This window comes from Scyliorhinus torazame, chromosome 7 (assembly GCF_047496885.1).
Source record: "Scyliorhinus torazame isolate Kashiwa2021f chromosome 7, sScyTor2.1, whole genome shotgun sequence".
Lineage (NCBI taxonomy): Eukaryota > Metazoa > Chordata > Chondrichthyes > Carcharhiniformes > Scyliorhinidae > Scyliorhinus > Scyliorhinus torazame.
The window spans coordinates 82,870,527-82,884,973 of NC_092713.1; the positions used below are offsets into that span (position 1 = coordinate 82,870,527).

At 44.8% G+C, this 14,447-nt stretch overlaps 1 protein-coding gene across 1 annotated transcript in view; it reads left to right on the forward strand.

Annotated features, from left to right (window-relative positions):
- The window catches only part of frem1b (Fras1 related extracellular matrix 1b), a 377,590-nt gene that overhangs the window by 338,047 nt on the left and 25,096 nt on the right, over positions 1–14,447 (forward strand). The window contains exons 26-27 of the mRNA XM_072510980.1: positions 1,684–1,885; positions 2,694–2,838. Of these exons, the coding sequence (XP_072367081.1) occupies positions 1,684–1,885; positions 2,694–2,838 (347 nt within the window). The remainder of the gene's footprint in view (positions 1–1,683; positions 1,886–2,693; positions 2,839–14,447) is intronic.

The window sequence follows — 14,447 nt, forward strand, 5'->3', positions numbered from 1 at the left end:
TGCTAAAGGTGGGAAAAGATAGCAGAATGTGTTAATGGGAGAACAAAGGTTAGTGCTCAGTGGGAGCAAAACAAACAAGAAGGACCAAGTGGCCAGGTGGGGCAAGCTGTGGTTGTATTGGGGCAAGCCAAAGGAACCGCAAAACAAAAATCAAAAAGTGGGGGGAGGCGTCAAGATAGAGAGGAAAATTCACAATCTAAGGTTGTTGAACTCAATGTTGAGTCCAGAGGCTGGAACATGCCTAATTGGAAGATGAGGTGCTGTTCTTCCAGTTTGCGATGGGCATCACTGGATCCTTGCAGCTGGCATAGGATGGACATCTGAGCAGGAGAGTAAGATTCTAAGTTGCTTGCGGATGAAGCAAAGGCATTCCGCAGAGTGGTCACCCAGTCTGCATTTAGTCTCCCCAAGTAGAGGAGACTGCATTGGGAGCAGCAAATACAGTGGACCAAGTTGAAGGAAGTGCAAGTGAAGTGCTGCTTCACCTAAAAAGTGTGTTTTTTGCCTTTGGACAGTGAGCAGGTAAAGGGGCTAGTCTTGCACCTTCTGTGACTGCATGGGAAGGTGCCATGGGAAGGAGATGAAGGGTTGGGGGCAACAGAGGAGTGGACCAGGGTGTCACGGAGGGGGTGGTCCCTGTAGGATGCTGACGGTGGTGGGGGTGGGGTGGTGGTGGTTTGGGGAAGCTAATGTTTAGTGGTGGCATCATGCTGGAGTTGGCGGGAATGGTGATGGGTGAGGTTATTGAAAATTTATCTTTTTCGGCTTCCTTCTTGCTCCAATCCACTTTCTTGCAAGTCGCAAAACCTAGAGATTGATAACCCAGTACATTTCTCGCCTGGTGGTGTGAGCCACATGCATCAGTAGTTGAAAGTAAGCTGCTCAAAAACATTACCCATTTAACAGTTGTCCCCTTAACATTCTTCCTAAAAAGCGGACTCAGTAATTCGATTTTTACACGAGTATATATGATAATAATTGTAGTGATCTCTGTATATCAATATACATAATCAATATTTGTAATCCTAGTACAGGCAATTGAACACTAGAGGTCTCACTATCAGAACCTATATTAATGGTTTTCCCGCTCTTTCTGATAGCAGGGTGTATCAGGAATGCAGAGAGAACAGACATAGTAAAGCTAGAGAGAGAAGTTATTTGTTATCAAAGCACTGTCTTGTATAATTTAATTAGTTATCTCTATAATTGTTTCTTAATTTACAAAGTAAAAGAACTCACAATATTTATTTATATTGCTCAATAAATTGGATTATATTTAAAAGAAGACTATTATGCATTTCAACAATTCGGCTGATTCCAGAGAGTAATACATTTATTACGTGAGGTAATATAACAATAATTAATTGACAAAATGGTATGTCTTAACAAGATCTTGCATTCATAGGACCTGATGGGCCAAATAGCTTCCTTCAGTGTTGTAAATGTTCTACGATTCATTAGATTTAATTGTTTTACAAATGTTTAACAGGTTCCTTTTTCTTGGCTAAACCTTTTCCTAAGGTGAATAAAATATTTGCAAAAAATGTGTAATGCAACGAAGGATAATTTGGGAACTAAGTTATATTAATCTGGCGAAGAATTTCTGAAGGTGTAGACCATTGACAAAGACTCTCACCAGAAAATAATTAGCATTTCTAATTACACACAGTACACTAATTGCAGGTGGAGCATGTAGACAAGACATCTCCCGACATCCTCATCAATCACAGCCCAACTATAATTGACAATCTGAGAGACGGACGTTTTGGTATCTACATCACTGCCCGTAATTTAAAAGCCTCAGATGTGGACAGCAAAGATGAGGAGCTGATTTATACAATTCTCCGTCCACCTTACTATGGATACTTGGAAAGTACAACCACAGGTACTCTATTAATTGGTACAAACATGAAAATCAAAGCAGTAACCTTCTAAAAATATGAAATAGTACTGTTTACAACTACCAACACAGACAGGTGCTTTGTATTATCGCGATATCAAACATTCAATTGGCTATTTGATAATTATCATCTTGACAAACAAATTATTATTTTATTATGACAGGTAGAAATCATTAGTGTTACTAGGTTAGATTTCTGGATTTGTATACGTAAACCAGGTAGACCCCATCAGTAAAACTGGGTTCAGTACCATGAAATACCCACTTGTTTCCCTTCATTTCAGGAAGTCTTCACCTACCATCCCAACTCCCATGATTGGTGGTTACATATAAAAGTGATGAAAATTATATCATGATTCCCAAGTTTCTATTTTTTCAATACATTTTCTTCGATTAATTTCCTCTCCCCTATAAGCAGCTGTTATGTGTACTTTAAGGATGAAATAAGACCATCACAATATTCCCTGCAAAACCACTGGAAAATTGGGCCTACACTCATTCCAATATGATTTACATTGTTCTTCATGCTGAAATGAGAATTTCACCCATTTTGGGGTTGATTACTAAAGGCAAACCTAAAATTTTGGTTTAGAGATCACTTACGGGCTCACCATAAACGGGCAGACATCATGCAAAGTTTCTACACGCTGATATTAGTTAGGCAGAATGGCAAATCTACCATAAAGCCTCTTATTATTTTACAAATAACATGTCAATAAATGTTCCTAATATCTCTTGCTTCAGTAATGGTGAAGATGAATTATTTTGATGCGGAGGGTTTATTTTATTGCAGGTGTATACGTTCAAGGCACATTTACCCAGGAAGAAGTGGATAGACGTACAGTTCGCTATATCATCAATCCCTCCATAGAACTGACATCTGACAGTTTTGAGTTCAAAATATCCGACACTGCAGGAAACTCAAATGCACCAAAAATGTATGTTTGTTGAATGTCCTGTTTTCCGAACAAAATGCATTCTTAGGGGCAGCACGGTATCACAAGTGGCTAGAACTGTAGCTTCACAGCGCCAGGTTCCCAGGTTTGATTCCCCGCTGGGTCACTGTCTGTGCGGAGTCTGCACGTTCTCCCCGTGTCTGCGTGGGTTTCCCCCGGGTGCTCTGGTTTCCTCCCACAGTCCAGAGATGTGCAGGTTAGACGGATTGGCCATGATAAATTGCCCTTAGTGTCCAAAAGTTTAGGAGGGGTTATTGGGTTACGGGGATGGGGTGGAAGTGAGGGCTTGAGTGAGTCGGTGCAGACTCGATGGGCCGAATGGCCTCATTCTGCGCTGTATGTTTTCTGTTCTTTAGGGCAGTCCAGGCTTCCGATGTTTCAGGCAAACAAAATAAGACAAATTTAGTTGCAAAGTGGAATTTGATTTTTCTAGATGTGTTCCTTTAAAGTGAGTATGATTAGTTTCTGCTTCTTCAAGGGACACAATTTTATGTTAGCTGTGCAGCGCTGGTACATATATGTGGAAGGATGCATCTCTTTTCAGGAGTGTGTAAAACATAGAACATAGAACAATACAGCGCAGTACAGGCCCTTCGGCCCACGATGTTGCACCGAATCAAAAGCCATCTAACCTACACTATGCCATTATCATCCATATGTTTATCCAATAAACTTTTAAATGCCCTCAATGTTGGCGAGTTCACTACTGTAGCAGGTAGGGCATTCCACGGCCTCACTACTCTTTGCGTAAAGAACCTACCTCTGACCTCTGTCCTATATCTATTACCCCTCAGTTTAAAGTTATGTCCCCTCGTGCCAGCCATATCCATCCGCGGGAGAAGGCTCTCACTGTCCACCCTATCCAACCCCTGATCATTTTGTATGCCTCTATTAAGTCTCCTCTTAACCTTCTTCTCTCCAACGAAAACAACCTCAAGTCCATCAGCCTTTCCTCATAAGATTTTCCCTCCATACCAGGCAACATCCTGGTAAATCTCCTCTGCACCCGCTCCAAAGCCTCCACGTCCTTCCTATAATGCGGTGACCAGAACTGTACGCAATACTCCAAATGCGGCCGTACCAGAGTTCTGTACAGCTGCAACATGACCTCCCGACTCCGGAACTCAATCCCTCTACCAATAAAGGCCAACACTCCATAGGCCTTCTTCACAACCCTATCAACCTGGGTGGCAACTTTCAGGGATCTATGTACATGGACACCTAGATCCCTCTGCTCATCCACACTCTCAAGAACTTTACCATTAGCCAAATATTCCGCATTCCTGTTATTCCTTCCAAAGTGAATCACCTCACACTTCTCTACATTAAACTCCATTTGCCACCTCTCAGCCCAGCTCTGCAGCTTATCTATATCCCTCTGTAACCTGCTACATCCTTCCACACTATCGACAACACCACCGACTTTAGTATCGTCTGCAAATTTACTCACCCACCCTTCTGCGCCTTCCTCTAAGTCATTGATAAAAATGACAAACAGCAACGGCCCCAGAACAGATCCTTGTGGTACTCCACTTGTGACTGTACTCCATTCTGAACATTTCCCATCAACCACCACCCTCTGTCTTCTTTCAGCTAGCCAATTTCTGATCCACATCTCTAAATCACCCTCAATCCCCAGCCTCCGTATTTTTTGCAATAGCCTACCGTGGGGAACCTTATCAAACGCTTTGCTGAAATCCATATACACCACATCAACTGCTCTACCCTCGTCTACCTGTTCAGTCACCTTCTCAAAGAACTCAATAAGGTTTGTGAGGCATGACCTACCCTTCACAAAGCCATGCTGACTATCCCTGATCATATTATTCCTATCTAGATGATTATAAATCTTGTCTCTTATAATCCCCTCCAAGACTTTACCCACTACAGACGTGAGGCTCACCGGTCTATAGTTGCCGGGGTTGTCTCTGCTCCCCTTTTTGAACAAAGGGACCACATTTGCTGTCCTCCAGTCCTCTGGCACTATTCCTGTAGCCAATGATGACATAAAAATCAAAGCCAAAGGTCCAGCAATCTCTTCCCTGGCCTCCCAGAGAATCCTAGGATAAATCCCATCAGGTCCCGGGGACTTATCTATTTTCAGCCTGTCCAGAATTGCCAACACCTCTTCCCTACGTACCTCAATGCCATCTAGTCTATTAGCCTGGGGCTCAGCATTCTCCTCCACAACATTATCGTTTTCCTGAGTGAATACTGACGAAAAATATTCATTTAGTATCTCGCCTATCTCTTCAGACTCCACACACAATTTCCCATCCCTGTCCTTGACTGGTCCTACTCTTTCCCTAGTCATTCGCTTATTCCTGACATACCTATAGAAAGCTTTTGGGTTTTCCTTGATCCTTCCTGCCAAATACTTCTCATGTCCCCTCCTTGCTCGTCTTAGCTCTCTCTTTAGATCCTTCCTCGCTACCTTGTAACTATCCATCGCCCCAACCGAAACTTCACACCTCATCTTCACATAGGCCTCCTTCTTCCTCTTAACAAGAGATTCCACTTCCTTGGTAAACCACGGTTCCCTCGCTCGACGCCTTCCTCCCTGTCTGACCGGTACATACTTATCAAGAACACGCAGTAGCTGATCCTTGAACAAGCCCCACTTATCCAGTGTGCCCAACACTTGCAGCCTACTTCTCCACCTTATCCCCCCCAAGTCACGTCTAATAGCATCATAATTGCCCTTCCCCCAGCTATAACTCTTGCCCTGCGGTGTATACTTATCCCTTTCCATCATTAACGTAAACGTCACCGAATTGTGGTCACTGTCCCCAAAGTGCTCTCCTACCTCCAAATCCAACACCTGGCCTGGTTCATTACCCAAAACCAAATCCAACGTGGCCTCGCCTCGTGTTGGCCTGTCAACATATTGTTTCAGGAAACCCTCCTGCACACACTGTACAAAAAACGACCCATCTATTGTACTCGAACTATATCTTTTCCAGTCAATATTTGGAAAGTTAAAGTCTCCCATAATAACTACCCTGTTACTTTCGCTCTTATCCAGATTCATCTTCGCCATCCTTTCCTCTACATCCCTAGAACTATTAGGAGGCCTATAAAAAACTCCCAACAGGGTGACCTCTCCTTTCCTGTTTCTAACTTCAGCCCATACTACCTCGGAAGAAGAGTCCCCATCTAGCATCCTCTCCGTCACCGTAATACTGCTCTTGACTAGCAGCGCCACACCTCCCCCTCTTTTGCCTCCTTCTCTGAACTTACTAAAACACCTAAACCCCGGAACCTGCAACATTCATTCCTGTCCCTGCTCTATCCATGTCTCCGAAATGGCCACAACATCGAAGTCCCAGGTACCAACCCATGCTGCCAGTTCCCCTACCTTGTTTCGTATACTCCTGGCATTGAAGTAGACACACTTCAAACCACCTACCTGAACACTGGCCCCCTCCTGCGACGTCAAATCTGTGCTCCTGACCTCTATACTCTCATTCTCCCTTACCCTAAAACTACAATCCAGGTTCCCATGCCCCTGCTGCATTAGTTTAAACCCCCCCAAAGAGCACTAACAAATCTCCCCCCCAGGATATTTGTGCCCCTCAGGTTCAGATGTAGACCATCCTGTCTGTAGAGGTCCCACCTTCCCCAGAAAGAGCCCCAGTTATCCAGAAATCTGAATCCCTCCCGCCTGCACCATCCCTGTAGCCACGTGTTTAAATGCTCTCTCTCCCTATTCCTCATCTCACTATCACGTGTAGAGCAGAGAGGTTTTCACAACTTTGAGGTTAGCTACATGCTGAAAGTGTGCAGTCGTGGGAATGGGAGATCTGATGAAGCAGTAGATTTAAACGGTGATGTCAAGTTTAAAAGGATACTCATGATTTCAGAGAACAAAGAAAAGTACAGCACAGGAACAGGCTCTTCGGCCCTTCAAGCCTGCACCGACTATGCAGCCCATCTAACCTAATACCTTTTACACTTCTGGGGCCCGTATCCCTCTATTGCCATGCTATTTGTTAAGATGGCCCTGAACCGTCACTATCGTACGTGCTTCCCCCACCTCCTCTGGCAGCGAGTTCCAGGCACCCACTACCCTCTGTGTAAAAAACTTTCCTCGCACATCTCCTCTAAACTCTTGCACCTTAAACCTATGTCCCCTAGTAATTGAAGCCCCTAGGGGCTTTTCACAGTAACCTCATTGCAGCATTAATGTAAACCTACTTGTGACAATAAAGATTATTATTATTATTATTATTAATTGACTCTTCCACCCTAGGGAAAAGCTTCTGACTACTTCAGCACTGGAAGTTTGCAGCAGGAAAAGTTAAATAAACTCTTTGAAACAGGTTGAATTCAAAGGCCCAGGGAAGGAAGAGTGTAATGCTGAGCTGGGTGCAGCAAAGAGAAATTATTATTTTGAGGTCAGGGAGCACTCTCTTCAGAGACTGTTGCTTGGAAAGAGGTACCATTTCGCACACAAGGAAGTGACCAGTGAAAACGAAGTAAAACTGAACAGTTTGTCATAGTTCCTCTTCTTCTTCGGCGATTGCTCTCTAATTAGTATGATTATCCACCTAAGAAACTCTGTGATGCTGGTCATGGATTCTGTGGTTCCTTGCATGACTGATGTGCCCGATCCTAGAGCCGTATCTTCAACCGCACACTTGGCAGGTGTTTCTAGGAGGTGGGGTCAGTCCTTGGGCTCTAGATTGCTTGTATTCCTTTCTCAGGCTCCTTTTCTGGACCTTGCAGTCGGGTGCCCTCGAAGAATTATCAAGAGGTTCCTCCATGTAGGTCCCTTTGAGCATGGGTCTCCCAGGCATTGAAGTCTGTGTTGCAGTTCCTGAAGTCGGCCTCCTCTTGTTCAGAAGCCTTCCTTGGGCTGGGCAAAGAAGATTTGCTTTGGCAGTGAGGACGATGCCATTCTAAGCACATGGCCAGCCCAGCGGATTTGGTTTCAGAGGACCATGCCTTGATGTTGGTGCTCTTGGCTCCTTCAAGGAAGCTGACGTTAGTACGCCTGTCCTCCTACCTGATGTGGAGAATCCATCTCAGACAGCATTGATGGTATCTTTCCAGGTCCTTGAGATGGAGTCTGTACATAGTCCCACGTTTCTGAGCCGTATAGAAAAGTTGGGCGGACTGTAAATTCTACAATTCTATATTTTTAAAAAGTGCTTTGTACACGAGGATCATGGTGTCAGCACAAATGTCGCGGTCATCAAAGGCTCTCAGCCTTTGGCGTCTGAAGAATATGCTCGTGGATTGGATACAATGATGGTTCTCCACATCGATGTGAGCCTTAGGTGAGAGGTCGCTCCTGCCACGTTTGGTAGGGTTAATCCATTGATCTTGATGGAGAGAGAGCCCCAAATTAATTTCCTGACCACAGGTAGATGAGCCTACTGGATGTGGTTTTTCATCCAGGTTGGAGACAGAACAGACTATTTTTCGGGCATCTTTCCCCATGTGGGGTGAGCAGAGCAGATCCTGAAGAGGGCTGCTCAGTCATGTAGAAAGCTGCTGAAATGCTCTCCTGTTCCTATCCCAAGAGCGAGACGATTGAATCAAACTCCACTACCTACACGCTAGTCTGAAGCTACGTTCTTTCGGATCCCATGGTCCTGTCCCCATCACCTCTCGCCAATCACCGCAGGGCTTTACCATGTGGGGGCTGTGTTGGTTTCCTCTTGGTAGACGCCTGGTGTGGGACATCTTTTAACGCGGGTATGCCATTGCACATCTGCAGACACAATGGTGCTTGACAGAGGGTAGGCCCAGTCCCAGTGGCAAGGAAACCTCAACGACTGGGGATCTCCTACAGCTGCAGCCTTCATCCGCCATCGCAGCCATTGTTACCAGGCGAGCATCCTCCGGCTGATCCTCCATTGAGGACGTGTTGGATTGCGCATTGTTTCCTCCCCTCCGACCTTACTGTCATGGGTGACCCTGCCAGGAGTTTAAGACACCTGATGGCATTGCTCTGGGGATCAACAGAACGCCTCTCCACCAAGGCAAGGTGGTACTCCAAGGAAAGGATTTACCATAGTAAAAGCACTCATAGTGCAGCTGCTTCAAACATAATATATGGCATGGCTGCAAAAGACACTTTCACCTTAAGGAACCATAACTTGACTTTCAAGGTTGCGGTGTTGAACATTGGGAAATGCTTTTCTCACATATTAGAAACACAGCCATTATTCATGCCTGACGCAACTAACGTCCAAGGAAACTGAAACTTCTGGTTTCCAAGAGTGTGAAATAATTACATTTTTAGACTCAAAATGCTGGAGCTCCATTGAGTGTATTTTTTACAGGTGGTGAAGTGCAACATTGTTGCTCTGCACTTGACAGCAGTAAATATTGCACCTTGGATGTACATTCATATCACAATTAGTTCCGAGCTCCTTAAGAATAATATTTATGCTAACAATATAACATCCCTCTTTCTTTAGGAAAATATTGTTTCTGTGTCCAAATAACTATTCCAATCATTACCTTTATTATGCTATGCCTAACCTAAAGAAGATTGACAATTGACTTTTATAATTAAACTGAGCAGCTTTAGAGTCTTCAGCGTGTTTTCTTTTCTCAAAAAACATAGCCACTGTATTGCTTCAGCACTGAAATGTTGTGCCTGTTCCGAGCTAAAGCTGCACGCTGTAGTCTGTCCTTTGGCTTGGCGGTATTTTTCTCAAGCGCTGCTTTATGATTCTGCAGCTTATATTTCTCTTCCAATCATGTGCCTGCCTTCCATTAGTTTTTCAGCTTCCCGATGTGCCACTCTGATTGGCTTCTTACATTTTGTATTTCCTCTTTCAAACTCTCCAGCATTTCTTGCAGTTTGTCTCCAGTAAATCATTCTCCCGCTGTGATGTAGTGTTAAACTGACCTGCAGTTCACTAAGTTGCTTGACTGAAGTCAAAATTATTATTCTTTTTCATGTTCTTGCTGCTGAAGTTTTGATTTGAGGTCCTTCTTGAAAGCCTCCTCTGCTAACTGTACAGTTTGCAAATTCTCTTCCATATACTTCCTTGCAGTTTGTAACTTCATCTCTTGCTCAGCCTTCAGTCATTCCAGGCCAGCAATCTTATTCTCGATTCTGTAAGGTTCTGGAAATCTACTTCTTTAGCTGCCTTAACTTTCCAAATTTGCTCTCTTTCCTTTTCTGTCAAGAGCTCTTTGTGTCTTTCAGAATTGGCCTTGAGAATTTCAATATATCACTGCAACCCATCTATTTGGCTTTGCATGTTATCCATCCAAGCGGTGGAATTTTCTTCTTCTTAAGCAGTCCCTCGAGGATGGCTTGCCTCCAAAATAAAAGTGAGTTCTCGGGTGTCAGGAGTCCGATGTGCGACCTATAATCTCTGTCACAGGTGAGACAGACAGTGGTTGGAGGAGCAGGTGGGTGATGTGCCCAGGTTGTCATGCATTCCCTTTACTGTCAACACTTGGCTTCAGCTTGCTCTCGACAATAGAACTCTTGGTGTTCAGCTTCTTCCTGGATGCTTTTCCTCCAATTCGGGCAGTCTTGGGCCAGGGCTTCCCAGGTGATTATGGGGATGTTACACTTTTTCAGAGAATTTACAGTGCAGAAGGAGGCCATTCGGTCCATTGAGTCTGCACCAGCCCTTGGAAAGAGCACCATTCTTAAGCCTAAGAGCAATTTAGCATGGCCAATCCACCACACTTGCATATCTTTGGACAGTGGGAGGAAACCGGAGCACCCATAGGAAACTCACGCAGACACGTGGAGAAAGTGCAAACTCCACACAGACAGTAACCCGAGGCCGGAATTGAACCTGGGAGTCTGGAGCTGTGAGGCAGCAGCGTGCCGCCCTGAAAAATGAAAGCGGAGAATGTGGACATTGATTCCACTAACTCTCACCATGCTAAGTGAGCGCTCTACCATTTGAGCTAATTTGCCCAATCTGGGGGAGGTTTTGGAAGTGTCAAGGAGGCTTTGGGAGTGTCCTTGACCTGCATCCTCTGCCCTCCTGGGGCTCGCTTGCTGTGTTGAAGCTCCATGGATGATGTGGCCCACCCAGTGGAGCTGATCGAGCATGGTCAATGCTGGAAATGTGGGCCTGAGTGAGAACACTGACGTTGGTGTGCCTATTCTGCCAATAGATTTGCATGACCTTACCGTAGTACTTCCCCAGTGTTTTGAAGTACTTGCTGCATATAGTCCACATCTCTGAGCCAGATAGCAGGGTCGGTATCCCTACCATCTAGATCATGGATTTACCCAATATGTAGGCTCTGTGAATCTGGCAATCACTTTATTGCTTCTGATTGGAGGGCATTTTTCAATGGGTGCACTACTTTAATCTTAAATGCTGCCTCCTTCATCTACTGAGATAAGCTGCAGCTCTTCACAATTGCTCAACCCGAGGATGGCAGGAACATCTGTTTTAGTGACTTAGATCATACAGTTAACATAATTTCCGCTGTGTGTCCCTGTGATTGGGTTGTTCATAGCTGTTGAATCTCAGTCCCCTCGTATGCTGTTGGTATGGCATTGTTCAGTTTCACAGCATCTTTCCTTGGGTAATCATTGTCTTTAAAGTTTCAGGCAAGATCTTCTGGTATGGGCTGAGTGGGATGATGTCACTCTGTGATCTGGTATCCATCTTCAGTTTCAGATTTGTGTTTGTGGACTAGTTTCTCAACCTTTTCCTGATCTGAATTCCTTTTCTGTGAAAAGTGTCACACCCGTCCATTTCATACAATTATATGGTTCCTATGTCTATTGTGTTCTCAAATTGTCATCATCTTCCGGAGTATGAATGTTTTGCGTTCCTTTCCTTCTCATTCTACCTGTGGTTCTGACGCTGATAACTCATTTATCATCTTCTTTCCTTTTCTTTACCCAGTGATTGGCTTTTGCACAAGCTCTACAATTTCATTCGCAAGCATGACATTTCTTTCTGTCCATGAATTTTTGTGGTCGTCCACAGCTCCTGCACATCTTTCTCCCTATTTGGTGTACATTCATTTGTTACTTTTTAACTGCATCAACCTTGCTGCCATTTCTTAACTGTAGACTAGCGTATTCAACATTTGCGTCTATCTGATCCTGGCTCCGTGCTCTGGTGGTGTCGACAATCTGCAAAATTGTGAGCTTGTGGTTTTCAAACAAATATTTTTTGTACTTTGGGTATGCAGAGCCCTAAATGAGCTGATCTATCAGCCTTTCACCTATTTCCTTGAATTTACATTTCTTGGCTGCACTTTTCAATATTGTTAAATTAAACAAATGTCTCCTGCCCATGAAAGGATACAACTGACCCTTTCCTCTTCACTGGTGCCTTTGAAAAAACTGCTAAACATCAGTTGCACTCCTTTGTTTAAACTTCTCAAATACCTCCACAATATTATCAGCTTCTTAATTCACTTTGGGCTGAAGCTGACGTTCATCACTACAACAGCAGCCATTTTATTTTTGTGCTATTCACCCTGTTTTTTTCTCAATCTGTTTCAGGTTGATTTTTCTCAATCTTATTAAACGTTAAATCCATTTAAAATCTTTTAGTCCTTGCTCATTGGCCATCCACTGACACCATGGTATTTCTTCTCGTTCCCAAGAGTTTGAAATAATCACACTTTCAGGTTCAAAATGCTGGAACTTCATTGAGTGTAGCTGCTGTTCTGATACATTGGGCGGGATTCTCTGGGCGCCGACGTCGAAATCGCGTTCGACGATTGGCCAGAGAATCACCGTTTGCGCCGAAATCAGGGGTGGCGCCGTTTTTGCAATGCCCCTCCCCCTCGAAAACAGTGTACTCGCAGAGTAAGCCGCACGCCGTCGGGACGGCCTCAGGACGTCACTTGAGCCCCTCCCTCGATGCTCCGCCCCCGATGGGCCGAGTTCCCAACAGCATGGAACACTTATCCTTTTTTTTGTGAACCCGGCATGGCGGCTGCGGACTGAGTCCAGCGGTGTCACTGTCGGGTGGGAGCCGTTCCGTGGGCAAAGGGGGCTTTGACGGTAGCTGGGGGCACTGGTGGGGGGTAGTCCGGGGATGGCGAGCCTGGTCAAAGGGGGGCAATTTTTGGTAGGCCGGGTCCGTGCGCGGCCGGCGCAATGTTGTACGGCCGCTGTAGGCCGCTGCCGTGCGCATGCACGCCCACGGACCCGGAAAATCTCCGGCCGTATCCGCAGGTATGCTGCGTGCCTGCTATCCCCCCACCAGGTGCACCTTTGATGCCGTTGTTTGGGCGTAAAACACTACTGTTCCCACGCTGGCGTCAGAACTTTGTCTTCAAATCGGAGAATCCAGCCCATTGTAGCTCAGCACGTATTCGCAGTGCAGCGGTAAATGTGGCACCCTGGGTGTACATTTGCATAACCATTAGTTCCCAGAACTTTATAAATAATGCTACAATATAACACAAACTTTAAATGCAGAGTTAAATGGTCCTATCTTCAATGCCATAGATAGATACAATGCAGAGAGTAGTTAAAATGCCAATCCAAGCCCAGTGCACACGAGGTGCAAAGCCTCTTCCCAAGGATTTCTGCCTCTGCTTTCCAGCTAAATCTCTTTGGCTTAGACAGATCAGGATTCAACCTAGGACATTCCTGGTTTGAATAGCTCTGCTGGACATGGGCACTGCATTTGCTCATCACATTATTGAAAGTCATTTCTTTGCTGTATTAGAAAGGGAACTAAAATCTGAATATTACTGCTATGCTAAGCTCATACCAGCAGTACTATTGGCATGTTATGAAACAACAATTTGCTGAGTCTTGATTAGCCCTTATGTCCCATCTGTCCATTTGGTGAACACTTCAAGATTACTCTACGGTGAAAGTCAGTGCTTCAGTGTGATAATGTTCCAGATGTGTATCACACTGATTAAACTTGTTATTGCTGGCAGAAATCCTCATTACCCATTGAGTGCACCATGTTCCATGTTATTCAGAGCTCCCACGACTGTACTGCTTTGTGCATGAAGCTTGCCTAATTGGTGGTGGGTAAGGGCTAGAAATCACTATGTAGGTGAAAATTAATGGGATGTAGCAGGATTTTCTCTCGCTAGAAAAAGTATTTAACCCATTGACAGCCAGGGATAAGAAAGGACTGCCAAACAAAAATGAATTGAAAGACAACCCAACGTATAGGCATGAAACAAACTCTTGCAAGTAAAACACTAGAATCTCGTCCATGTTTCATGGGCAGCAAAGTGATTTGTTGTGCTGTTTGATGAGGATGTATGTATGATTACTGTGTATAGTGGTACTCACTCCACAGGATAGCTCAGCAGTATGGAATAAGGATGGGAGACAGCAGTAGTGTTGTGGCAATAAGAAATTAGCAATGTCGGTTCCAGATGTCAACCTGAGAGCACCAAAGGTACCGCTTTTCCTAAATCTGCAATTTAATGGCCATGGTGGTGGCCCTGTCCATCGAAGGAAAATCTGGCGGAAACCCCATCGAGACCATTCTTGTGAACCTGGCTAAATGCCTATCAAGCAATCAGTCACCTGCCATCAGGTTTCCCAGGCACTTGAGGGCTGGCAGCTCTTCAAAGCCAGCTTCCTCACCAGTGGCCACAATTAGATTGTTGGAGGCCGGAGCTGCAACCAGCGATGGAAGCCCAAGAAGAAA